The sequence below is a fragment of the Gopherus flavomarginatus genome, chromosome 1, assembly GCF_025201925.1.
Source record: "Gopherus flavomarginatus isolate rGopFla2 chromosome 1, rGopFla2.mat.asm, whole genome shotgun sequence".
Lineage (NCBI taxonomy): Eukaryota > Metazoa > Chordata > Testudines > Testudinidae > Gopherus > Gopherus flavomarginatus.
In genome coordinates, this window is record NC_066617.1 from 97,068,080 (window position 1) to 97,094,074 (window position 25,995).

Sequence of the window (25,995 nt, forward strand, 5' to 3'; positions counted from 1 at the left end):
TAGCTGAGGGTCCCTAAGCATGTTAAAATAGGGGTGAGGACTCTGCACCCACAAATGCCCCTGCCAGTCTGAATTTTTCCTGCCGATTGTCACAGCACCTGATGCTACATACGCACATTGAAGTCTGGGGAAAGGGCATGGATGGGTTCATGGGAGGGTAGTAAAAGACAGGTAATTTCCTAGTTTAAGGTGCCCCTCAGCTCATTCTCCAACCTTCTTCCCTGCTCCTCAGCTACCTTATTACTCACAGTAGTGAAGTTCTGGGAGTTTTGCCAGAAATCTTGGCCGTGGAAAGGGGGTCAAGGAGCCCCTCCACTTCTAGCACAGCTGCTAAGGTCCCAGCTTGGCCTTAAAAACACGGTTGCCTCTGAAGGGGGAGCAGCTGTAACTTGATTCCTGATGAGCAGCACATTCTGCCCAGGGCAGAGGCTGAATGTAGTGTGTAGGAAAGCCCAGTGTTTGCACATGCAATCTTAGGGGGAGGGGCAGGGACTCCATCCTTTCTGCCCTGCACAGGCTTCATGAGGGCAAAGGGGTCACTCTTACCCCAGCTAACTCTTGCTGGCCATCTCTGCCATACTGCTGCATGGGGTGGGGCCGTGATTGGAGCAGCCCTAGTCCAGTGAGCTGGTGTGTAGTAGTGGCATCTCACCCCTGGCTGGTGTGTGCTCCTACCTTGCTCCAGTTCATGTTTATAGTACAGCTTGAGGTGCCCCATGCCCCTAAGGGTGAGTGAGCTCTCTTCCTGCGCCAGTTCCTGCAGGTGCCAACGTCCCGTGCCATCTGCACAAGGCAGAGCCAACGCTCTTGGGTGAAATGCTGCCTGCTGCTGTTGCAAAGGGTGGTTGGTTTCCAGGCACTGCCAAACACACATCTTCAGCTGGGGCCTCCAGCAGCATGGTGGAGTCAGCAACACCTTGTGGGAACCACAGGACAGATGGCTGTGGGATGCTGCAGATGGGATGCAAGCTGGCCGTTGCTAGGTGTTTTAGGGAAAGGTTAGTCAGAGCCCTGGGTGGAGGAAGCACTGCAGTGGTGGACTGTTGCTGGTAGCCCCTGGCACGCTGGGCCTACTCTGACCGTGAGGAGAACTAAACCTGGAGAGTAACTGGGCTGTGATGCACCTCTGCCAGCAGGCTGGTAAGCAATTGTGTGGGGCACACCCAAGCAACCTGAACCATGCAGCGGGTGTGTGGCTTTCCTGAGGCTTCTCACCTCACCCACTTTCTGTGTTGAAGTCTCTGCACGCTGTAGTCCTGTTCAAGACAGCCACTGGGGCAAGGGTGGGTATGGGTGTGGGTGTGTCTGGCTGTGGGAGACTTTCTAGACCCTTGTTGTGGGTTAAGGTTTCTCAGGTGGGAGTGCCTGGCATGTCTTCACCACCCAGGTGTGGCTCTGGGCTTTCTGTAATATCTCTGCCCCTTCCCTCAAGGCACTTAATGCCAGGAAGAAAGTGCAATTTCTGAACTCTTCCTGGTAGTGAAGCCAGCGTTTCTTGTACCAGCTCCATGGGGGGAGGGAGGAGAAGCGGCTGAATGTATGTAAAATGGGCCTATAGGTCCATGTACAGACTATAAAAAAAATAGTACAACCTGGACTAATGCCTGCAAACTAAACCCCACCCAGCGTAAGCCTCTCATAAAGAGCAGAGGCTAGTAGTTGATAATGTGCAGGCAGGAACTGAGAAACAAATGCAAAAGGCCCATTCAATTACAGCACATGAAGCCAGACAACTAACTACTGAATGCAGTGTTGTAGCCAGTCCCAGGATCTTAGAAAGACGAGGTGGGCTTTTATTGGACCAGCTTTGGTTAGTGAGAAAGGCAAGCTTTCAAGATGCTTAAAAGCTTCTCACCAACAGAGGGTGGTATGGAGCAGCATCCATAAAAGGAGAGATTAAAGAGACAGGGACTTTTCAGCTAGGAAAAAAGACTGTGAGGCTATGATAGAGTAAAATCATGACGGGGGTGGAGAAAGTGTTATTTATGCCTTCACATAGTACAAGAACCACGGTTACCCAGTGACATTAATAGGCAGCAAGCTTCAAACGAACAAAAAAGTACTTCACACAGTGCATAGTCAACCTGTGGCGCTTGTTGACAAGGGATGTTGTGAAAGGCAAAAGTATAACCAGGTTTAAAAAAACTAGATAGGTTCATGGCCGCTATGTCTGTCAATAGCTATGAGCCAAGATGGGCAGGGACTCAACTCCATGCTCACGGTGGCCCTAAACCTCTGACCACTAGATGCTGGGACTGGACAACAAGGGATGGTAAATTGTCCTGGTCTGTTCTCGCCTTCTGAAGCAACTGGGACCAGCCACTGTCAGAAGACAGGATACTGGGCTCAACGGACCATTGATCGGACTCCCATAGGCCTTCTTAGGGCCACCCACTCCCCCAAGGCTGCTGGCTGAGTCTCATCCACTCGTGCCTTTTGGGCACTACCAATGCATGCTGGCCCCCAACTGGTGCCCTGGAGTGGAGAGGGTCTGTGTCCTCGCGCCAGTTCCAAACTCTAACCAGCTGTTCTTGCAACCAGGTCATCTAACAACAGAAGAGCAACACAGCTGCATGAAACAGTTTTACCGTGTGCTTTATTAGTCCAGCAAACAGAGTGTGCCGCAGAGGTGTACCATTTAGGCCACAGTGCTCTCCAGGAGCCAAAGACCAGGACTTTGCATGTAGACAAAGGGAAGATAAATGAGGGTTTTGTCCTGTTTGTTTATAGATTAATAGAGAGTAAAGATTAAATAACCTGACATCTTGTCTGTCTGCCCCACAGTTTCAGAGCGCTGTACCCAAATGCTTTGTGGCACTGAGTAATCCACTCACCCTCTGCCTCATTTTACCTGTTTGTCAAATGGTTAGTGATGCAGAGCAGGTGAGTGGGAGGAAGGAAGGAAGAATGTTGCTTAGGTGCTTTGGAAATGGAATGTGCTACAAAGGCCTTCACCACTTGTCTTGGGAGATTATTCCACAGCCTCCTACACCTCATGGACTAGGGCAAGTCCAATGCAATCAGAAGTGGCATGGAGTCCGGAAGAGGCTCAAATGCTGTTCCAGAGTGAGAATGAAATGTGTGGGCCAGGCCAATGCCCAGTGGTCTGAAAGGAGGGGTGCAGACAGCCCTGGCAGAGAGGAGAGCAGAGCAAAGTAAGGTCAGTATTTTCCAGTGTCCTGCACGCCCCTCCAACAGATTTAGGAAGATGCCTTGATTGAAAGAAGGTATTCATGCTGAGGGAGAGAGAGGTCTTGGGGCACCCTCGCCTTTGGCCCAGGTAATGGACACCCTTCAAAGCACAGAATGGAAAATAAGATTTTTTGGTTTAGCTTGGAAGCCTCCCCACCCCCACCTTTATTTTGGACAAAACAGCACGTTCAAAAACCTGCACCAAGACAGCAGCGGGGGAAGGTTAAATGCTACCAGCAAAGGACAGTGCCTGTTAGCTTTGAACGGCTTGTTGGGCTGGGAATTCACATCCTCCATGATGTCAGGTTTCTAGATGCATCAACTGACCTGAACCCTGTACCAGAAACACAATTCCTTCCTTGCTCCCCCCATCATGTAGCACCTGGCTCCCCAGGGGCTAGGCAGGACTGGTGCAAATTCCTTCTCCACTCCTGCAGCTCCCCCTTGGCCTTCACTGGGCCTCCGCTTTGCTCAAACTTGAGCTGCAAACATAATTTCTACCTTTCCCCTTCTCTGGGTCCTTCTTAACGTCCACTCCACACGCAGCAACTTCCCCCATCCCCATGGGTGCAAAACTACATGCCAAAACAGTGAGAAAGAGAGCTGCTATTTTGGGGGGTGGGGGGGTGGCAGAAGCCATGTAGAGGTTGCCTGTCAAGTGGAAACCAGTCACTAACCCTGCCTTTTTACATCACCCCTGGCTGTGCAAGGCTTTGTGAATCACATAGATCCCCCAGTGGAGAGCCAGAACTTCAAAACTATTTATGTGAGGCATGAGGCTGTGCACGACCCTCCCTGGGGATTCTCTGTAGAGAACAACCCGCGAGTGGGCATGGACTGGGATGGACAAAAGCGGCCTAAGCCACAGGCTTTCCCCATCTCAGCTTTCTAGGGCTGCATTTTATTGTCCATGTCAGTCACAAGGGGCAGTTACAGAACTGTCTAGTTTACTCCTTGGGGCTCTATGGTGTCAGGTCCCTGGGTGAGTGGCAAACCCCATGGGGCACTTCCTGCTCGGCTATAGGATGCCGGGGATCAGTTAGAATCACAGAGTCACATACTTGGGTGTGGATGTGAGTGTGAGACTGGGTGGGGCAGACACGGTGCAGTCTACTTTCTCCTCTGGGTGCTGGCTGGCAGCTGTCCCATAACTGTGACGGTCCTCATCCTCCATGCTTTCATCAACTGGGCCCATGGTCATCTTGGCCTGGTTGCTGCTCCTGCGATGAAGGGGTGACCCATCTTCATCATAGTAGCGCTGGAATTGGATCGGCTGCGTCCGCAGCCTGTAGGTGACAGCCAGGGCCAGTGCTGCGAGTGCTAGGAGAGCAACAGCGATGCCAAAACCTACAGCCGAATGGCTGTGGCCGAGTGGGGAGTGCAAGGGCTGCGTGTCACTAGGAAGGCCAGCAGTGCGCTCTGCTTTGCACTGCCGGGCGGCAGGGGCCTGGCACTCCAGCAGATTCTCATTCTGGGGGATGACGCAGACTCTGTACTCGGTCCCTGCGTGGAGATCATGGAGCGTCACCTCGGCCAACCCTCCCACCACCCACAGCACCTGCTCATCCCGGCCAGCCGTGTACCGCACCTCAAATTGGTCCTGGTCACCGGAGAAAGCCCAGGAAACCACCAGGGAGGTGTTGCCCTTTGTCCTGATGTGGACGCTGCTGATGTGGTCGGCCAAGCATGGGTCCCACCTCTCCAGCCCATGGTGAAGGGAGGTAGCTGAGCGGGTGGTGGAGGTAGGGAGCCTCTTTGTGGTGATCAGGGCGGTGGAGGTCGTGGTGGTAGCTGTGGTAGCAGCCCCTGGGAGAGGTATGTCTCTGGGTGGAGCAATGGCCATGGGTGTATTCATGTTCTCAGAGGGGCTGAGGGTGGTGGAGTCCATCCCAAAGGGTGGGCAAGTCAGCTTCTGTAACTGGGCAAGGTGAAAAAAAAAAAACCGCACATGAGAGAGAATCAGGTCTTCTGTTTCTTTTCGGCCTGGATGAAGCACTAGCAGGGATAACTCCTCCCCACTGACAAGCAGAGGCTTCTGGGAGGGAACAGCCCAGCCATCCTGCACCCCAATCCCAGACAGAGGTGGGAGATTATTTTGAGAGGTTTAGGACAGGAAGTGGAGAATGCATGATCCAGTTAAAACTGTAGTGGGGAGATCGGTTAGATTGGAAGGATATAAATTACCCAGGTTAGAACTGTCCCAGGATACCAAGCTAATACCTCAAAAACAACAAGGAGTCTGGTGGCATCTTAAAGACTAACATTTATTTGAGCATCCACTTCTTCAGATGCATGGAATGCCCAACAGATAAATCTGTTCATCTTTAAGGTGGCACCAGACTTGTCGTTTTTGTGGATACAGACTAACATGGCTGCCTCTCTGATATAAACTAATACCTGTAACACAATCAGTCCAGAGGTCTTTTATGGGCAAGAATGTCAGAGTGGCTCTGTTTTCAGGTGAACATGTGTCTCGGAACCAGGACTGGCTCGGTTTTCAGGGGCATTTTCTGTAAACGATTCTGATCCCCACCCACCAACTGACCACCAGCCAACTGAGCTGGGAAAGCTGACAGCAGGTTGAACAGCTGAGGCACACCTTCCCCCAGGCAGAGGCAGATACCAGGAGAGGCATCTGTGTGCTGTGTTCACCTCCCCCACTGCAGGTGAATGAATCGCAGCAGGACATAGAAGGAGAGGTAGGAGGGGAGAGACAGGCTTAGAGTGAATGTGACAGAGGATGAAGAAGAGAGATAGGAAGGGAAGAGCTGTGCTGGTCTTTGCACTAAGCCAACATGAGCTTATATTTGAACAATTTATCATTTTTATTCACACCTCACATAATGTGGGAACCAGAGCCTACCATAAGCTGCGGCCTGCTCCGAGCACTGACACCCAGCACCTTCTGCACTGCAGGATGGCCTCTGCAGCCACACCTTAACCCAGCAGCCCTGGCTGCTCCCCACAAGAGCTAGGGAGCGGGAGAGAGAGAGGGACTGAGCAGAGGAGAAAGGGAGGAAATGAAGACAAAAAACCACAGAAAATAGAGTGCGCATCTCTTCTTTCTTCCCTTCACCAGCAGCTAACCCATCCTGTGTGCACCTTCCCCCCCCAACCACTGAAACACATTAATACCATGCCAGGCCTACCTATTAACACCCCGCCCCCATTGCGTTAGGATTTCCTGTGACCTCCCCAGCCCCTCCACCAAAAAGCACTACCTCCCAGCTGGCAGTTCTGTGGGGGCCGTGCCTAAAGTGACTATCTCCCAGCACCAAGGGTCAGGGAGCTGCTATCAGCTGCAACCAGGAGAGATCTTCAACTCTGTGGAAGGGGCCTGTATTTTCAAGCTAAAGGACCGAGTTTAAGCTCCCCAGGGGAATGGGGAGCGTGGGAGGTATGTAAGTAACTGTCATCTGCAGTGCATGGAACTGTCTGTGTCCCATCAGCATACTGGCCAGGCCTCACCCTGCCATGAGATCGGCAAGGGCATTGGTTACATTGGTTGTCTCCCTTTTAAAGTACCGGGGCCATGAACAATGGTTCCCTTCACAACACTCCCAGCCCTTGAGACAGAAGGGGAGAGAGGCTTGGACTGGAAATCCTGTGCACCTTGGCCCCAGCCCACCACTTTCAGGTACTCTGGAACTGCAAGTCGTTACCTCTATGTCCACCAGGAGCTGGCCCTGTAGCACTTCCGGGGAGCTGCACTCCACGGGGCTGCGTTCTTTCCGGAGCACCTTCTTCTGCCAGGTGCGGAGCCAGATCAGGTTGCAGTCACAGCGCCACTTGTTCCCAGTCAGATACAGAGTGGAGAGCGACTTCAGGGAGGACAGAGGCGGGAGTGACTCCAGGCTGTTATTCCTCAGGCTCAACAGCTCCAGCCAGCGGAGCCTGGTGAAAGCCAAGTTGGTGATCTGCTCCAAGGCCAGGCCATCCAGGAACAGCTGCCTTAGGGAGCGAAGCCTCCTCCCAAAGGAGAGAGATGTCAGCTTCCGGATGGGGTTACCACTCAGCTGTAGAGTGGAGAGCATGGGAGAGGTGCGGATGGCCGCGGGCACACTTGTCAGCTGGTTCTCATCTAGGCTGAGGGCCCGCAGGCTGCCTGGGAGGGCTTTGCTGGACACATTGGTAATATGGTTCGCACTCAGGTAGAGCTGACGCAGCCGCGGGAGGCCATGAAGGGCTTGGTCGGAGAGCTCCAGCAGCAGGTTGTTACTCAGGTCCAGGACACTGAGCTGCTTCAGAGAAGAGAACCCACCTGAGAGAGACAGAGACACACACACCCCCAACCAGGTCAAGCCAATATCAAATGTTCTGTGCTTCAATAATCTCTGATCATGAGGTACCTCCTCTCCCCTAGCCTTGAGTTATCCCCTCCCATTGTCCCCTGGGTACAAGGAGGTGCTGACTTTGTATCATGGACATGCAGGACCCGTTGGTGGCAGTTCTGGCCCCCATCCTCTCAGCAGTGTGGGGACTTCAGGAGACCTACGGCTTGGGCAGGGATTACTAGAGAAGAGGCGTGGGGCTGGTAATGCTGGTTGCTCAGTTAGCTGGCTCTTAGTGGTACTGGGGGCCTGGCCTATCCATCCAGAAATACCTGGCAGGAGGTGAGCAATCTGGTTGTGCTCCAGGTGCAGGAAGATCAGATTTGTCAAATTCTCAAAGACACCCTCTGGGACCTGCTCCAGGAGGTTGTTGTCCAGGTGGAGATGGTACAGATTCTTGACCCCCTGAAAAGCCCCCGGCTCAACCTGGTGGATGCCACTGCTGCCGAGGTAAATGATGCTGATCTCAGCCAGTTCTGGGAAGAAGCCTGCTGAGAGGGTGCTGAACTGGTTGTGCTGCAGGTCAAGCTCCACGGTGGCATTGGGGATGCCAGGGGGAAGAGAGGATAAGCTGGCATTGGAGCATCGGACAAACCACTGGGAGAAGAAGCAGGAGCAGTTCACAGGGCACTGGGCATTGCCTGGGAGCTGTGCGATGGCCATGACTGGAATCCACAGCAGAACAAGGACCATAATCCAGAGCCTCGACATAGCGTCTCTGTTTGCAAGACAAGCCAGGCAGCGAGTGAAACAGATTCATACATACTGTAAAAGGGCTGGGAACAGAATAGATCACATCTTGTCCACACCTCCCTGAGACTGTCCTTCCCTATGCTATATTCTCCAGGGAATTTGTCCAGATGACTCTTAAATTACCCACTGTCCACAGAGGACTATTCCACAGCCCAGCAGATCTCACTGTTAGGAGATGTAATATAATGCAGCCAACATGCTCCTATCACTCCAAGTTTAATAAACCTTTGAATCAATCTGAACAGTTTTTCTTAGCCCTTTTGTTTTTACCCCACTGATGGTGTACGTGCTTGTCACCTCACTTGGCTTTGGCTGAGCTACAGGAATATTGTTATTTAAATCTTTCCATAGATCAGTTCCTGTAGCCCCTTAGTTGATTTTAGATCGTCATTTCTGGATTCCTGGCACTTTATCAATAAGTTTATATTATCAAGAGCTAGCAGAGAATGAAGTTCTCAGAACCAGTGACATGGCTCATCTGCTGCCAGCTGCATGTGATGAAGTCCTGTATGGGTCCTGCCTCAGCGCAGGGGGATGCATTAGATGACCTCTCAAGCTACCTTCTGGCCTTACATTTCTATGTTGCAGACCCATAGGAACAAAGGAACTGCTGAAACCAGATTAGACCATTGCTCCATCCTGTCTGGTATCCTGCCTCCAACCGTGGCCAGGACCAGATGTTTCCAGTGCCACAGTCTAAAGCAGGAGTCGGCAACCTTTCAGCAGTGGTGTGCCGAGTCTTCATGTATACAGTCTAATTTAAGGCTTCGCGTGCCAGTAATACATTTTAACATTTTTAGAAGGTCTCTCTATAAGTCTATAATATATAAACAAATTACTGTTATATGTAAAGTAAACAAGGTTTTCAAAATGTTTCAGAAGCTTTATTTAAAATTAAATTAAAATGAAGATCTTATTAGTTTAGTGTGATCCTTGCCCTTGCTTTTCCTTGCTGAGTTTTCCAGTGTCTGGTGGCACATATCTAGATACTTTAAGCTGCACACAGGCTTCTAAGTTATCAGCTGATAACTGGCCGGCAGAAGGTCAGCGGCTGGAACCCCAGATCAGCAGCTGAGGTGAGTGGAGCTAGTGGCTGATAGGGCTGAGCAGGGATGGAAGCCTAGACCCTGTCTGGCAGGGGGCCTGCGCTGGAACTCCAACTGGAGACAAGGTGAGTGGGGCTGCGGGGACCCCGGTTGGCAAGGAGACAGCAGCCAGAACTCCAGAGTGGCAGCAGGCTGAGCGGGTCAGCCCACCCAGCTCTAGAGTTTCAGGGGTGGGCTGAGCGTCTTCGCCAGCCCCCCTCTGGGATTTCAGCCACTGGCTCCTGCCAGCTGGGGTCTCAGCCGACTGCCAGCCAGGGGTTCCTTCACCCAGGCCAGCAGCGAGCGCTGAGTGGGATCGGCATCAGGACCTCGGCTGGCAAGAGGCCAGCAGCGGGAACCCCAGAGCAGCAGCAGGCTGAATGGCTCAGCCTGCCCCACTCTGGGGTTTTGGCCACTGGCTCCTGCCAACCTGGGAGAAGAAACCTCAGGCCAGCAGCAGGACCCCAGCTGGCAAGTGGCCAGCAACAGGAATCCCCAGAGCGGTGGCGGGCCAAGTGGCTCAGCCCGCCCCGTGTGCCATCAAAAACTGGCTCGCGTGCCACCTTTGGCATGCGTGCCATAGGTTGCCGACCCCTGGTCTAAAGACACACTGTGCTGTGTCAGCAGCTGCTATAGTGTCATAGACTTTAAGGCCAGAAGAGACTATCATCTAGTCTGACCTCCTGCACATTGCAGGCCACAGAACCTCACCCCACCCACTCCTGTAATAGACCGTCCCTTAACCTGTGGCTGAGTTTAACTTGAAGTCTTTAAATCATGATTTAAAGTGACCCGTGCCCCATGATGCAGAGGAAGGTAAAAAAACCCACAGGTCTCTGCCAATCTGACCTGAGGTGAAATGCTTTCCTGATCCCAAATATGGTGATTAGTTAGACCCTGAGCACGTGGGCAAGACCCACCAGCCAGACACCTGGGAGAAAATTCTCTGTAGTAACTCCGAGCCCTCCTCTCCACCTAGTGTCCCATCACCAGTTGTTGGGGACATTTACAATGGCAGATGTAGGCAGCCTCATCATACCATTCCTCCGCACACTTATCAAGCTTGGTGTTGAAGCTAGTTAGATTTTTTGCTCCCACTGCTCCCCTCAGAAGGCGGTTCCAGAATGTCATTGCTGTGATGGTTAGAGACTTCCATCTAATTTCAAGCCTAAACTTATTGATGGCCAGTTTATATCCATTTGTGCTTATGCCAGCATTGGCCCTTAACTTAAATAACTCCTCTCCCTCTCCGGTGTGTATTCCTGTGATATATTTATAAAGAACTATCATATCCCCTCTGAGCCTTCTTTTGGTTAGGCTAAACAAGCCAAGCTCTGAGTCTCCTCTCATAAGGTAGCTTTTCTGTTCCTCGGATCATCCTAGTAGCCCTTCTCTGCACCTGTTCCAGTTTGACTTCATCTTTCTTAAACATGGGAGACCAGAATTGCACATACTATTCCAGATGAGGTCTCACCAGTGTCTTGTATAATGGCAGTAACACTTCTCTGTCTCTACTAGAAACAGGGGTGGCTCCAGGCACCAGTGCAGCAAAAGCGTGCCTGGGGCGGCAAGCCGGGGGGTGGGGGGGTGGAAGCGGCCTGCCAGTCGTCGTGAGGGTGTCAGCCAGGGAGCCTTTGGCAGCATTTCTGTGGGAGGTTCGCCGGTCCTACGACTTCAGTGCAATTTCACAGCAGGTACACCGAAGGCGTGGGACCAGTAAATCACCCATAGAATCGCTGCCGAATCCACGTGACCAGGGTGGACCTCCTGCAGAACTGCTGCCGAAGGCTGCCTGACTGCCGTGCTTGGGGCAGCAAAACACAGAGCCGCCCCAACTAGAAATACCTCATCTGATGCATTCTAGGACTGCATTAGCCTTTTTCTCAGCCACATCACATTGGTGGCTCATAGTCACCCTGTGATCAATCAATACACCCAGGTCGTTCTCCTCCTCTGTCATTTTCTCTTGAAATGTTCTGAAGAGAAGCTGCTCACCTCACCGCCCCTAGGGATCAATGCTGTGCCACGCAGACAATCTGGCTTTGATTCCTACTCTCCTGTCCGAGAGCAGGCCCGATGCCCGAACTGGTTTCTACCCTGCCATGAGGAAGATCCAGGGTTGACTCCGAGTTGCCCTGAGCCTTCCCAGGGGACACTGCTGTGCCAGAGAGGAGACTCAAATTTAACTCCTGCTACCTGGAGTTGGGCAGACCAGCGGCATTCCATAAATCAGTGCGGTGGCCAACATTTACTGCTCTGGGCTCCCACTTTGGGAGAGTGGGGAATTAAGCTTCTCACCTCAGATGATATTTTGTTCCAAAAGTTTGGAGGGTTTCTAGGGCTTCATGTGGTCTGGAATAATCACCAAGTCTGGCTTTGGCTAGCAACGGATTTTTCACCAGTTCATACCACCTTCTCCTTCCTGCCAGGGCAACAGGACAAGATGGTGAAAGAGGAGTACTATCAGTCAGATTGGCTCTATGGTTGGGTAGCTTTATCTTTCACTGTTCTGCCTTTATTCTCTTCTCCTCACCCATTCTGCCTCCACGAGCCTTTACTTCCTCCTCTCCCTCTCGATTCCCTCCCACTCCCAGGGCTGGAGACTCGGGTGGTGTCAATCAGCCTTCCTGCAGTGAAAGCAACAGCTTTACCCCACCAAAGGATCTGGCCCCCCTGTCTCTCTGACTGCTCCTGTTGCTTTCCTCTCCATTCTCTCTGCCCTGGTCTTGCTCCCTTTCTTTCTCTTCTATGGCAGGGGAACACTCTCTCTCCCATCTCCTCCTGAATCAAGTTTGTGTAGCCCAAAGCCAAGGGAGCGAACAGGAACGGCGGAGAGCCTGGGCTTCCTCCTTTTGTTCACTCACGGCCAAACGGACTTCTAGAGAAAGGCTGACTTGGCAATCTGACCAGCAGGAAACGCAGCCCTGCAGTCTCCCCCTGCCCTGATTTCCTTCATTAAGGTGTGGCTAGAGTCAGGGGAATCTCTGCTGGAACATGGCCCCTTCTAGCTGGATAGCTCCATGTCCCAGCTGCTGCCAGGCTCTGCCCTGCTGTGCCCTGCAGAGTTGGTGCCACTAGAGCAGAGCAGTCCTGACTGGCAGAATCCCTCACCCAGTGGGCATGGCAGGGAGAGCAGAGCAACGCACAGAGCCTAGGGGGCTGAGGGAGGAGCTGGTAGAACCATGATCATGGTCGGAGCTGTAAACTGAACTGGACCCACTGGAGCTAGAAGGGACTTCAGGATGATGTTCCTGATCAAATCACTTCTCTCCTGGCACCACTAAACACTCCCTGACATCAGCAATACAATCCTCCAAGAATGGGGTGTCTGAGATCATCTCTTCTTCCCTCCCCAGCAGCCCTTTACTCATCACTGGACTTAGCTGCTTGAACCGATGGGAAACCAGTGTCCTAGGATGCTCATCTCACACCCTCCAACGAGTCTCTATATTTACAGCAAGGACATCCAGATTCCTAAAGACGGCTGCGGTGCCCCACGTGCCAGATTCTGGTGTTAGTTACACCAGGGTAAGTTTGCAGTTACGCTACCGACATCTGTGGAGTTACTCTGGACTCACACCAGCATCACTGAGACTCGAGGCCTGTGATACATGCCCTGTGCTTTGCAGTAAGGCCCTCAACCCAGCAGACTTTATGATGGGGCAAACCACCATCATAGCTTATTCTTTTCCTGTTCTGTTCTTTTGAGTGTAGAATAAAAAGATCATACCTAAAAGAAGCCACCGCTCTTGACTGCAGACACTCCTTCGCCAGAGTGATGATTTTGCCACTTGGGTGCTGGGGTTAAAGTACAGGGGGAAGCAGTGCTACCCCACTCTGCTATATGAGAGGGAGAACTCCACCCTCCACCTTAGCTGGTGCAGGGACAACCCCCCTCTTTCCATTTCAATATACTGTAACTGCTGCTTGGGCACCTGTAGAGTTCTGTCCTGTCCCATGGAATCTTGCTGCTCTCTCTCTGTCTTGGTAACAGAAGTGGGGTGGTGGAGTTAGTGTGTAGTGGAGGCAGTGTTTGCTCACTCCTAGGGGCTAGGCTGGGGGCACGATGAAAAAGAAAAAACAAGATCCACTTTCTATTTCACGCTGGTGACCCTGCTGCAGCTCCCCGAGACAAGGAGACCAGTGTGTCCATAAGAATGGCTGTACCTGGTCAGACCAAAGGTCCATCTAGCCCAGTATCTGTCTACCAACAGTGGCCAATGCCAGGTGCCCCAGAGGGAGTGAAGCTATCAGGCAATGATCAAGTGATCTCTCTCCTGCCATCCATCTCCATCCTCTGATGAACAGAGGCTAGGGACACCATTCCTTGCCCATCCTGGCTAATAGCCATTTATGGACTTAGCCACCATGAATTTATCCAATTCCCTTTTAAACATTGTTATAGTCGCTTCACAACCTCCTCAAGTAAGGTGTTCCACAAGGTGACTGTGCGCTGTGTCAAGAAGAAACACACGACAGGGAAGCACTGAGGCCACAGCCAACCGGAGTGTGGCCCCACCCTGCAGTACAGCCAAATGCAGAGGCGCTCAGCATTTCATGGCCCCTAAGATGTCACTGTTCTGCCCATAGGGCACAGCCGGCTCTAAACCAGCTAGTCTTCTGGATCTCATTGCTCTGTACCTTACCCATCGGCGGCAGTCTCTGCACTCTCTCCCTCTCCACACTCTGCATGTCTTCCCCCCATCTCCCCCAGCACTTCTCCCCATGTACTTCTGCTGAACATGACTCCTGCATACCAATCCCCTCTTCCTCCTCTCAATGTTGTCTCTTTTGCTCTTCCCCAGGATGCAGCTCTCTCCCCATCTGCTTTCTCTCTTTAACCTGGGAGCCTGATCCTGTAACCCTCTACCTGAGAAACACCCATTGGGCCACTGAATTGGACCCAGGATGTATCTCTCCTCCACCCTTTGGGTGCGAGTCTGTGTTTGTTCTGAGTTTATTGTCTCCCATGTTACTGCTGTAGCCCATAAGATTTCTTTGCTAACTATTATATCCTACTAATCCAGCCAGCTGTATCAAATAATATGTTTCTCTTTCTGAATTAATCCATTTCATATATGATTCTTATATTTTATCAGTATTAATTCCTATGAAATTAGGATGTGTTGAAGCCCATGATATGTGTTTCCTAATAATTATACATAGAATAAGTTTTGCTGAAATGCAAGAAGCCTATTGGCCTGTATCCAGTAAGATCAGCTAAACAGCTAAAAGTATGATCAGTTAAGAGTAAGTCAGCATAAAGGCTGGCAACCATTGGCACAGATAGAAATGATCTCTGAACTTTGAGGCCAAAGGGAGGAACTACACACAACACTGAACAGGTTTATCTGGCGTCTGCAACCAGTTGGTAACCACAGGGTACACCACAAACCTGGAAGTCGCCAAGAGAGCCTAGCTTGGCAGTTTTCGGAGTGAGACAGTCCTTATTAATATGTGGAGAGTAAGTGTCATAATCCACTAACCTGTAGGAGAAGGGTACCCATCAATTTCTTGGGGTACGGAAGTAAGATTTCGGCCTAAATTACATAGTGTCAGGATCCTATAAAATATCATGTAAGGATACCTTAGGGAGCTTTTTTCTTTTGTTCGTCTATAGAATATAGGAGATCTTCCATCATGCTATCAGCTCAGCGTGTGCAGTACAGTGTAACTACTCAACATTCCTAACTATTGGGGAAGCCAGAATCCTTGTGTTATCGAGCATGTCAGGAGTAAGGCTGGTCCTTCACCGCCTATTACCGGGGCCTCAAGGAAGGGTGGTATGTTAGGTTAAGGTATTTATAGTAGGAATGTTACCACCAGGAGTTTTGGAATTCTTTTACTGTTTTGCAGTCATAAGTTTCATAGAATTTATTATCCTTTTGTTAATCGCAATAAAGTTTTTATCGATTTGGTATTGTCCTCAGTGTAAGTGTTTATGCCAAGCACCCCGAGAGTCCTCTCCCGCTATAGAACTCTCTGAGTTCTCGGAGCCTGTAGGCTGAATTGGACAAGAACCTATAAATCTTCTGGTCGGATGTGATCAGTGGCGAGCCATAACAGCTAACCCATAAAATTCAGGTCAACACTGCAAGGTCTATGGGGCAGCTCTGTGAAGCTCTCGGCTTATCTATAAGTGACTAATAATAGTGTAGGAATGGTTTCCTTTGGGGCTGCATATTTGTGCTCCCATCTAGTCTCCACTGAGCAGCAATTTTGCTTGCTTTCAGCTAGAGGTACTTGCTCTAGGTTTTCACTGTTTTTTCCAAACCAGTGAATGTAGCAAAATAACCCATTTGCAGCAGCTATTTCCAAACGCACAACATTTCTCATCTGCTCTGCCCTGCCTCCACAGGGCTCCCCCTACCCCTTCACTGACAAAGACACTCAACGTCGCTGGCACTTTCCATCTCCCTTACCTGTCCTGAGAGACGGCTCTGCTGGGGGGTATTTGCTGCGCAGCTCCAGTGCTTTAGCCCCTCTCCAAACACCCCATGTGCTGTGGAGCGATTGTCCTGGTGACTCTTCCCCCTTTCAGCTCATATGCATCCAACAAGTCACATAACCTGATGGAGGAAGCGGTGCTAGGACATGAGTTGTTTCCTCCTATTGTCTGCAGGGAGAAAGGATACAGATGAGCTGGAGAAAGTAAAGGCAGCAAAAATAAAATAAAATAAAATAAAAAAAATACAGCCACGAAGTCTGGAACCCAGCATGCATCAGTGTTTGAAACACCTGAGCCTGCCCAGTCCTCATCAGGCCCTTTGTCCCTCTCTGCATTAGGAAATGAGCCAGGTCTGAAAACCATTTTCAAGTGAAAACTAAGGTGCTGGTCTCTGTCTAGGGGTATGTTTACACTACGGGATTATTCCGATTTTACAGAAACCGTTTTTTAAAAACAGATTGTATAAAGTCGAGTGCATGCGGCCACACTAAGCACATTAATTCGGCGGTGTGCGTCCATGTACCAAGGCTAGCGTCAATTTCTGGAGCATTGCACTATGGGTAGCTATCCCATAGTTCCTGCAGTCTCCCCCCGCCCATTGGAATGCTGGGTTGAGATCCCAGTGCCTGATGGGGCAAAAAACATTGCCGCTGGTGCTTCTGGGTACAGCCTCACCCCTCCCTCCGCGAAAGTAGCAGCAGACAACTGTTTTGCGCCTTTTTGCCTGGGTGAACTATGCAGACGCCATACCACGGCAAGCATGGACCCTGCTGAGCTCAAGACAGCAATCATGGATGTTTTAAACACCTCGTGCATTCTCGTGCAGTCTATGCTGAACCAGGACCTGCAAAGCCAGGCGAGGAGGAGGCGACTACAGCAGAACAGCAACAAGTGTGATGAGGACATGGACACAGAATTCTCTCAAACTGCGGGCCCCTGTGCTTTGGAGATCCTGCTGGTAATGGGGCAGATTCTAGACATTGAACGCCGATTTTGGGCCAGGGAAACAAGCACAGACTGGTGGGACTGCATAGTGTTGCAGGTCTGGGATGATTCCCAGTGGCTGCAAAACTTTCGTGTGCATAAGGGCACTTTCATGGAACTTTGTGACTTGCTTTCCCCTGCCCTGAAACACCAGAATACCAAGATGAGAGCAGCCCTCACAGTTGAGAAGCGAGAGACAATAGCCCTCTGGAAGCTTGCAATGCTAGACAGCTACCGGTCAGTCGGGAATCAATTTGGAGTGGGCAAATCTACTGTGGGGGCTGCTGTGATGCAAGTAGCCAAAGCAATCACTAAGCTGCTGCAATGAAAGGTTGTGACTCTGGGAAATGTGCAGGTCATAGTGGATGGCTTTGCTACAATGGGATTCCCTAACTGTGCGGGGGGGAGCGATAGATGGAACCCATATCCTTATCTTGGCACTGGAGCAGTAGGGCACCCAGTACATAAATCGCAAGGGGTACTTTTCAATGGTGCTGCAAGCACTGGTGGATCACAAGGGACGTTTCACCAACATCCATGTGGGATGGCCAGGAAGGGTTCATGACGCTCGCGTCTTCAGGAACACTACTCTGTTTAAATGGCTGCAGCAAGGGAATTACTTCCCAGACCAGAAAACAACAGTTGGGAATGTTGAAATGCCTGTCGTTATCCTGGGGGACCCAGCCTACCCCTTGATGCCATGGCTCATGAAGCCATACACAGGCAGCCTGGACAGTAGTCAGGAGCTGTTCAACTACAGGCTGAGCAAGTGCAGAATGGTGGTAGAATGTGCAGTTGGACGTTTAAAGGGACGCTGGAGCACGTTACTGACTCGCTCAGACCTCAGCCAAACCAATGTCCCCATTGTTATTGCTGCTTGCTGTGTGCTCCACAATCTCTGTGAGAGTAAGGGGGAGACCTTTATGGCGGGGTAGGAGACTGAGGCAAAATACCTGGCCGCTGATTATGCACACTCAGACACCAGGGCGATTAGAAGAGCACACCAGGAAGTAGTGTGCATTAGAGAAGCTTTGAAAACCAGTTTCATCACTGGCCAGGGTACAGTGTGACTGTTGTGTTTGTTTCTCCTTGATGAAACCCCCCCCCCGCTTGATTGACTTATTCCCTGTAATCCACCCACCCACCCACCCTCGCCTTCAATCATAGTTTGCTTTCTAAGGAAATAAAGTCACTCTCATTTAAAAATCATGTATTCTTTATTACTTAATTATAAAAAGAGGGAGAGAACTGACAAGGTAACCTGGGTGGGGTTTGGGAGGAGGATAGGAGGGAAGAAAAAGGCCACTAAAAAAAATTTCATAATAATGAGAGCCTTTTGGTTGGGCTGTCCACTGGAGTGGAGTGGGCGGGTGGACGGAGCCTCCCCCCATGAGTTCTTACTCGTCTGGCGGGTGAGGAGGCTAAGGAACATGGTGAGGGGGGAGAGTGGTTATACAGTGGCTGCAGCAGCACTCTAAGATCCTGCTGCTGTTCCTGAAGCTCCACCATACGCCGGAGCATGTCAGTTTGATCATGCAGCAGCCCCAGAGTTGCATCCCACCACCGCTGATCTTCCTGCCACCACCCCTCATCTCAAGCATCTCTCCTGTCCTCATGTTGGTCCCTCCTGTCCTCACGGTCACTGGCATCTTTCCTGTACTTTGCTACCACGTCCTTCCACTCATTCAGATGAGCTCTTTCATTGCGGGTCACTTCCATGATTTCCGAAAACATGGAGAGAAGTATTTAAAAAGATACATTTTACAGAACAATGGTCATACTCTTTCACGGTGAACAATACTATTCACCTTACATAGCACATGTGTTTTCACTACAAGGTCGCACTTTGCATCTTAATACTGAGTGCCTGCAGCTTTGGTGTTACAGATCACAGATGCAGGTCCATGCAGCAGAATTTGGCTTGCATGCGGCCATGGTAAGCCATTGTCTTTTGTCTTCTGCAGCCTTCATATATCCAGCGCCCTCCTTTCCCAAATAGCAAGCAAAGTCCATTGAGTGCTGCTTCTTTCCTGTTAACGTGCAGCAGCAGAAACCACCCCCCAATCCAATTCTCTGGGATGATTGCTTTACCCCTCCCCCCACCGCATGGCTGGTAGCAGGGAAGATCCTGGCTAGCCAAACGTGAAAAAGCTCAGGGCCAATCACCCCCTCCTCTTCCCCCTGCTTGGCTACATGCAGGAAAGGATTTCTTTTAAGCCACAGGCAAACAGCCCAGTAGGAATGGCCATCCCTGTCCCCTTAATTAAATTCCTGAATTTCAACCAGGTTACCATGAACGATATCACTCTCCTGAGGATAACACAGCGAGATAAAAAAAGGATGTTGCTTGAATGCCAGCAAACACTGGGACCATACGCAGCTAGGCTTTGTCATGCAATGATACCGGATTACCTGCTACATGCATGGCATGGTCAAGGGTCCTACCATGGAGGACGGAATAAAGCAGTGCTGCCCAGAAACCTTCTGCAAAGGCTTTTGGAGTACCGCCAGGAGAGCTTCATGGAGATGTCCCTGGAGGATTTCCGCTCCATCCCCAGACATGTTAACAGACTTTTCCAGTAACTGTACTGGCCGCAAATGCATCCCAAGTCCTCAGGGCAAATTAATCATTAAAAAAACACTTGTCTTTAAACCATGTTTTATATTTACAAGGTACACTCACCAGAGGTCCCTTCCATTGCTTCTTTGTCTGGGATAGTGGCTTGGGAGGGCTGGGAGGGTAATTCTGTCAGGGTGAGAAAAAGCTCCTGGCTGTTGGGGAGAATGGAGTGCTGTGTGCTCTCTGCAAGCTCGTCCTCCTCTTCCTCCTGCTCCTCCCCGTCCGCAGAATCCTCAGGCATGGCTGAGATTACCACCCCCACCTCGGAATCCACGGACAGGGGTGGGATAGTGGTGGCCCACCCCCCTAGAATTGCATGCAGCTCAGCGTAGAAGCGGCATGTTTTTGGCCCTGCCCTGGACTTTCCGTTTGCTTCTTTGGTTTTCTGGTAGGCTTGTCTGAGCTCCTTAACTTTCACACGGCACTGTACTGAGTCCCTGGTGTGGCCTCTCTGCATCATGGCCTTGGAAATTTTTTTAAATGTTTTTTCATTTCATCTTTTGGAACGGAGTTCTGTTAGCACAGAATCTCCTCTTACATACAGCGATCAGATCCAGTACCTCCCGTGCAGTCCATGCTGGAGCTCTTTCTCGATTCTCAGGAGACTGCATTGTTACTTGTGATGATGAGCTCTGCGTGGTCACCTGTGCTGATGATCTCTCCATGCTGGATGAACAGGAAATGAAATTCAAAAGTTCGCAGGGCTTTTCCTGTCTACCTGGCCAGTGCATCCAACTCCAGATTGCTGTCCAGAGCGGTCAAAATGGTGCACTGTGGGATAGCTCCCAGAGGCCAATACCATCGAATTGCGGCCACACTAACCCTAATTCGACATGGCAATACCTCGTCGGGGAGGAGTACAGATATCGATATTAAGAGCCCTTTATATCGAAGTAACAGGCTTCGTTGTGCGGACAGGTACAGGGTTAATTCGGTTTAACGCTGCTAAATTCGGTATAAACGCATAGTGTAGACCAGGCCTACAAAGCCTGAAATGGCCACACCCCAGTACGCACAGAGTTCCTGTGATGTCCCACCAAGTCCAGAAGTTTTGGCTTTTTGTCCATAGTGTGAAACTTGAGGGCACTAGGGAGCAGAGAAGTGTCAATAGTAACTCCTTGCCTCCAGCGTTTTCTCCTGCTGGGAGTATGTCTGAGTTTGTTGAGGCTTTGCATGAAATGCAGTTTCTGAAATCTCCGGTCATTGGGCTGGCTCATGGCAGCTTCACAAACTGATACCTTCCCCTGGAGGTTATATCATGTGCTCTAGAAAATAAGCTTAAAAAATGAAGTCAGACTGGATATGAACTGAGGCAGCAATGTCTTCCTGACATCAGGCCTAAGAGAAATTTCAGCTGCCTCAATCATCTCAATATGATGTACACTCTGAAGCCTAATGATGATCATTTGAATGTCAACAGTGTTGTCAACAATTTAATATCAGAGGCAAGAGAATCATATTATGAAGCTTTGTGCAATCTCCTGCAAATGGCATCTCAGTTTGGTATCACAGGTGCACAAAGGTTGGGTTGTAGATGGAGCTTATTTTTTTCAGTCTGACATCTGTTTAGCTGACTGGCTTGGTTTGTTCACTGTTTGATACTGTAAAACAGATGCTTTCCTTTCTGGAACTGTATCTGGTGAAGTGTACACAGATGATACGACTGTGCTGCAATAATTCAGGCAGGAAATGACTTGGATTCAGGTCTTGTGGAATCTGGTGTCTCTAGGCAGTTGTGGTGAGGGGACTGGAGAACAGGCAGCCACTGGGTACTTAATACGGTCTGTATCATGGAATTGTCCTGAAGCAAACTTTCAAAAAGGTGACAGCCTGATCTGATCCCTGTCGTACGAGAAATTAACCTGAGCCCTCCACACACAAAGGCCCTTGAACAACCATGGGAAAACAGCAAGTTTGGGGCTCTACTGACCTGTGGCTGGTTCAGAACCGGAGACCAAGAGGTAAATGGTCATTCCATCCCCCCCAAAAGCTGGTTTTAAGCTGCTGAGCAATCACAAGGCATTCCTGCCCCCCCACTCTCAAAGGAAGGATTAATCCAGCTTTAACCCGGCCACCTTTCCTTTTCAAATCAAAGGGTCTGATCCTGCAACCACCTCATTCACACAAGGCGTCCTAGCGAAGCCAAAGGGGCGACTTGCTGAGTGAGGACTACTCCCTTAGGGCAGAGGTCATGGGGCAGGTAGGCTGGGGCATTTGTTGCCTAGAAGGACACAGGACTAATGTTTAGCGCAAGCCGCCCCCGTTCTGCTTGGATCAAAGAGTAATAGCAACAGCATTGGCTGGCTTCTGCAGCCACCCGACCCACACAAAGAAGCCAGTGTCATTGGGAGAGTGAGGAGGGGCAGGCCCTCCAAGGCTGAGATCTGTGAGGAGGACAGAAAAAGCCACAGTCTTGTATGTCTCCTCCTTGCACAGAAATCCTCCTCCCTTCACCCCACTCCTCGCTGTATGCACAGAAATGACAGACTCCACTGCACAGTGGAAAATTCCACCTTCCTCTCCCCAGTGCACAGAACGTTTACATTAAAAACAAGTCGCCTGTGTTTCTCTTTCCTGTGTCCTGCTGCCCAGTCTCCACCCCTCTCCCTCTGCAACGCGGCTGTTTGTTGTTAAATTCAAACAGGAGCAGAGCTTTAGCTGAGCCATTCTGTACACTGGTTCAAGGACAATTCTTTCCCGAAGATCTCTCAGATGGAGTCTGGCCCAGCATGACCATTAAACTCCGTACCCAGCCACAAACCAGCGTGATCCAACATCTCAGCAACCCTACAATAACAATACAACGTGCACAGTCCAAATCTCTGGGGCAATCAGGCACTAAACTTTGAGTCCACTCCTGCAGCACTTACACACACAGACACATGAGAGTCAGTGGGACCACTCAGGTGAGGAAGACGTGCAACAATAGGGCCTACTAGCTGGTTCAGCTTGTGACTGAGCCCCTGGCCCTGCCCTCACTGGGCCCAGATGGGAGCAGTATCAGGCCCTGAGATAGTGGCTTTGCCGCCTTCTGAGCCGCAGGCAGGGAGTCTGCGTTTCCAGAGCTGAGAGTTTTATTGCAGATGTTGTGTAGCTGACGATCACAACGCCCAGCTCTGCACGCTGTGGTCACCTGAATGTTTTAATGATCCCCACAGAGCAGTACTTTGCGCTCCTGTTAGAAAGACAGCCCCCTTTCAGGTGACCACAGCTACATGTTTGCCATCCTCACTCTCCTTACAATGCTAGTGGGGCACATTGAGCAAGGAGCCTACCCAGAGAGTTGAAGCATCTCCCCTCCAGCAAGTCTTCACTCGCACAAGCCTAGGAACCAGAGTCCGGCCCAGTAGACCCAGTATTGACGTCCATTCAGACAGACTAGGGTGCAGCACCAGAAGTAGACCCCCGATCCTGCAAATAGATGCACTAGCCCTGCCTCTCAACGTGGGATTCCATTGACTCTGGGGACTCCTGCACCCACACAGAATCCCACTGACGTCAATGTGACGCCATAACGGCACAGGAGTACAGGCTAATGCATCCATTAAGGAGGAGCAGGGACCTAAACAGCTGAGACATTTGCGAATGAGAAATCAGCATTTTCCTTTATGAAAATGACATTTCAATCTTTTTCTGAAAAAGGCTTAAATGCAAATTCCCCTGCACCTGACTAATCCAGGGCATTGTAACTGACTGGCAGGAGACGGAGTCTGACCATCACAATGGGGTGACAGCTAAAACTCTCTGCAAACTAATGGCCTGTTCCCCAGACGTGCAGAGAACAAGCAACTAGCAACTCCCACTGGAATCAGAGAAGATCAGTTTCTCAGCAAGTCACTGGATCAGGGCCCTGGAAGATTTAAAAGGGAAAAAAAAGATGGCAGGGTTATGTTCCTAAACTCTTGCTAGACGGTGAGTCCTCGCACAGATTCCATAGGCAACGCCACCACTGCCAGAGAAGCTGAAACTCCAGTCGTGAAAGAAAGCACTGGTGCAAAACTACCCATCCATCCTCCCAACTCTTTCTGCAAAGTGAAAACATCTCACATGTGCACACAGAGACACAGGCACTTCCTTTAATAAAACAAATGAATGCAGCATTAGGGTTAGGTTTTAAATGTACAACAGTCAGGACATTCAGAAACCTGTTTCCTACATCAACTGTCACTCAGCACGTATCAGTAATTTGTATTACTATCGACTTAAAAGAAAGCATTATATATATAAGTAAGCATTAAGTCGATAGTAATACAAATATATACATGTGCACAAAATGGCTAAGTTAGTTATAGTGGAAGCTGCTAATGTTTAATCTATGTGCATATCTGAGGTAAACCCTCATGCTGGATTAGAAAGGAGTAGGTTTTTATTTAACATCTATATTTTAGATGATATATCATTTGTCTATACACATGTATACACAGAGAGGGGAGAGGAGGCGTAGGGGGGAAGGGAGTCAGTCTAGTTCTAACACAGATATTATTTTTAATGGCATTGTGACATTCAAGACAAGGGGTTTAAATTCCACAGCCCTTCCTCTACCAAAGACTTTCCCAGTAAGTACAGAGGGATGCATCTGATTAGTTGCTGCTCTCCCAAAGGCTGCACTTCACTTCAGTTTTGCTTTCCCCCACTAGCTCTGTGTGAGCCCGAGCCAGGCTGGGAAAGCAACACAAAGCTCCATTCAGCCCTCATTTCTGTGAGTAAAGTGAACCACACACACTCACTCCCACCAGGAGAATTCACAGGATTCTGGTAGCTGCTGGGTGAAAGGATTTCAGTTCCTTTGGCTTTGCCATTCCCATCTTCACTTTCCTCGGTTTCGCGTTACCCTAGCTGTGCTTTCCTGGGGAAGGATCTGCCTTGTGCAAACAGGAGGAAGCAGCTGGGTAAGTTGTTGGAGGCTTGGACGGGGGAAGACGAGGCTGGGTTGCAGCCTTTCACTGCTATGACTGCAGTGGACTTTCACATATTAAGCCAAAATGATCTCAAGGATCTTAATGCAGCTCTTGGTACTGGAGGTTTGTCCACACTGCACAAGCAGTATGCTGAGCACTCCCTGCTCAGGAGAGACTTGGGCATTCAGTGTCCAGGAAGGCTGCAGGTCAGGACTGAGCGGTACTGGCAAAGCCCAGGATTGAGATAAGCCAGGGGTGCAGCAGCGGGGTGGGGGATCACAATCCATGTGTGTGTGAGTGGAGTCTGGGATAGGTGCCACCGCTCAGCACTGAGGTGAGCCAGCAGGGCTGTGTGGGGCCTAGGGCTGGGATAGCTGGGGCTGTTGCAGGGGGCTGGGAAGGGCACTGCCATGTGGGGCCCAGGGTAGGGGATGCTGCAGGCAGGAGTGAGGTGCACTAGCAGAGGAGTGAGTGGGACCCCCAGACGTGGTATAGCCAGGGGTGCTGGAGGACAGGCGCAGCAGCGCTATTTGTGGGGGCATAGGATTGCCACAGAAGGGAAGTGTATTAACATAACAGTGGATGGAAAGCTGGCACTGACCTTGGCTCAGGAGACTCACCATCATGAGCCCTGTCTATGCTCAGCTCAGCTCCGCTCCATTGGGGTTTGCAAGTGTGGGAGCCCTACTGCAGACAGAACTGTAAATGCTGACATTTGTTATCCTTCCCCCTCCCCCTGAGATCACCCCCACTCCTTCCCCCAGCTCTGGACTCTCCCACATACATTTTTGCCACTCCACTGACCATTCAAAAAGCCTTTGCTAATGCTGCCCATTTTGCTTCTAGCCACATACTTAGCTTACAGTAATACACTAAAACAGCAGCCCAGGGCGTGCCACATCCCCAGCGCTCAGAGCGGATTCACTGCCTCACAAAGCCTTGGCTGCTTCCTGCCTTGTGTAACCCCTGGCAGGACGGATGGGCCTGTGGGCAGGCTCAGGGTTGAGAGTGAGGCCCCTAGGTTCTCGGGCTGCTCTGCCACTGACTCTGTGACCTCAGGCAAGTCATTCAACCTTTCCAGCCCTTACTTCTCATCCCTCCAATGTCTCTAGTGGCTTCTTCCTGGCTTTATCTCAAGTCTATCCTCCATCTTCATCCTCCTTGACCTTTCTGCTGCCATTGACCTGTGACTGTCACCTTGCTTGGTTCTCCTGCATCTCTGATGGCTCTTCCCCCCTCCTTTCCCACTTCTCTATGGATGCTCCCTAGCGCTCCATCTTGGGTCCACTCCTCTTCTCCCTCTCTGTCCCATCATTGGGTGACTTCATCTGTTCGCACAGGTTTAGCTGTCACCTGTGTGCTGATGACTTTCAGATACAGTTTTCTGCCATGGCCCGCTCTCTCACTGACTCTCCAACAGCTCCTCTTGGGCAGTTCACTGTAAACTTAAATTCAGCATGGCCAAAAACAAGCTTACAGTCTCCCCTGCCGGACATCTTCGCTGACTTTGTTCTGGGTTACAGCTGACCAGACCATCATCTCTCACAATATCCGGGCCCATAACCTGGCTGACATCTTTAGCTCCTGTCTCTCCTTCTCCCCACATATCCAGGCAATTACTTATTCCTGTTACTCATTCCGTCACAATATTTTAAATAAACCACACTTTCCTTTCTGCCCTGAG

General features: G+C 50.5%; 1 protein-coding gene across 1 annotated transcript; it reads right to left on the minus strand.

Annotated features, from left to right (window-relative positions):
- Positions 1-2,649: 2,649 nt before the first annotated feature.
- LOC127042765 (leucine-rich repeat-containing protein let-4-like) lies at positions 2,650-24,220 on the minus strand. The gene is made up of 6 exons (XM_050936047.1): positions 24,141-24,220; positions 15,784-15,977; positions 7,616-8,241; positions 6,855-7,453; positions 4,254-5,296; positions 2,650-3,130 (listed from the first exon to the last, which is right to left on the minus strand). The coding sequence occupies exons 3-6, from the start codon at positions 8,232-8,234 to the stop codon at positions 3,001-3,003; spliced, it is 2,391 nt and encodes a 796-aa protein (XP_050792004.1). The 5' UTR covers positions 8,235-8,241; positions 15,784-15,977; positions 24,141-24,220; the 3' UTR covers positions 2,650-3,000.
- Between the last annotated feature and the right edge of the window lie 1,775 nt (positions 24,221-25,995).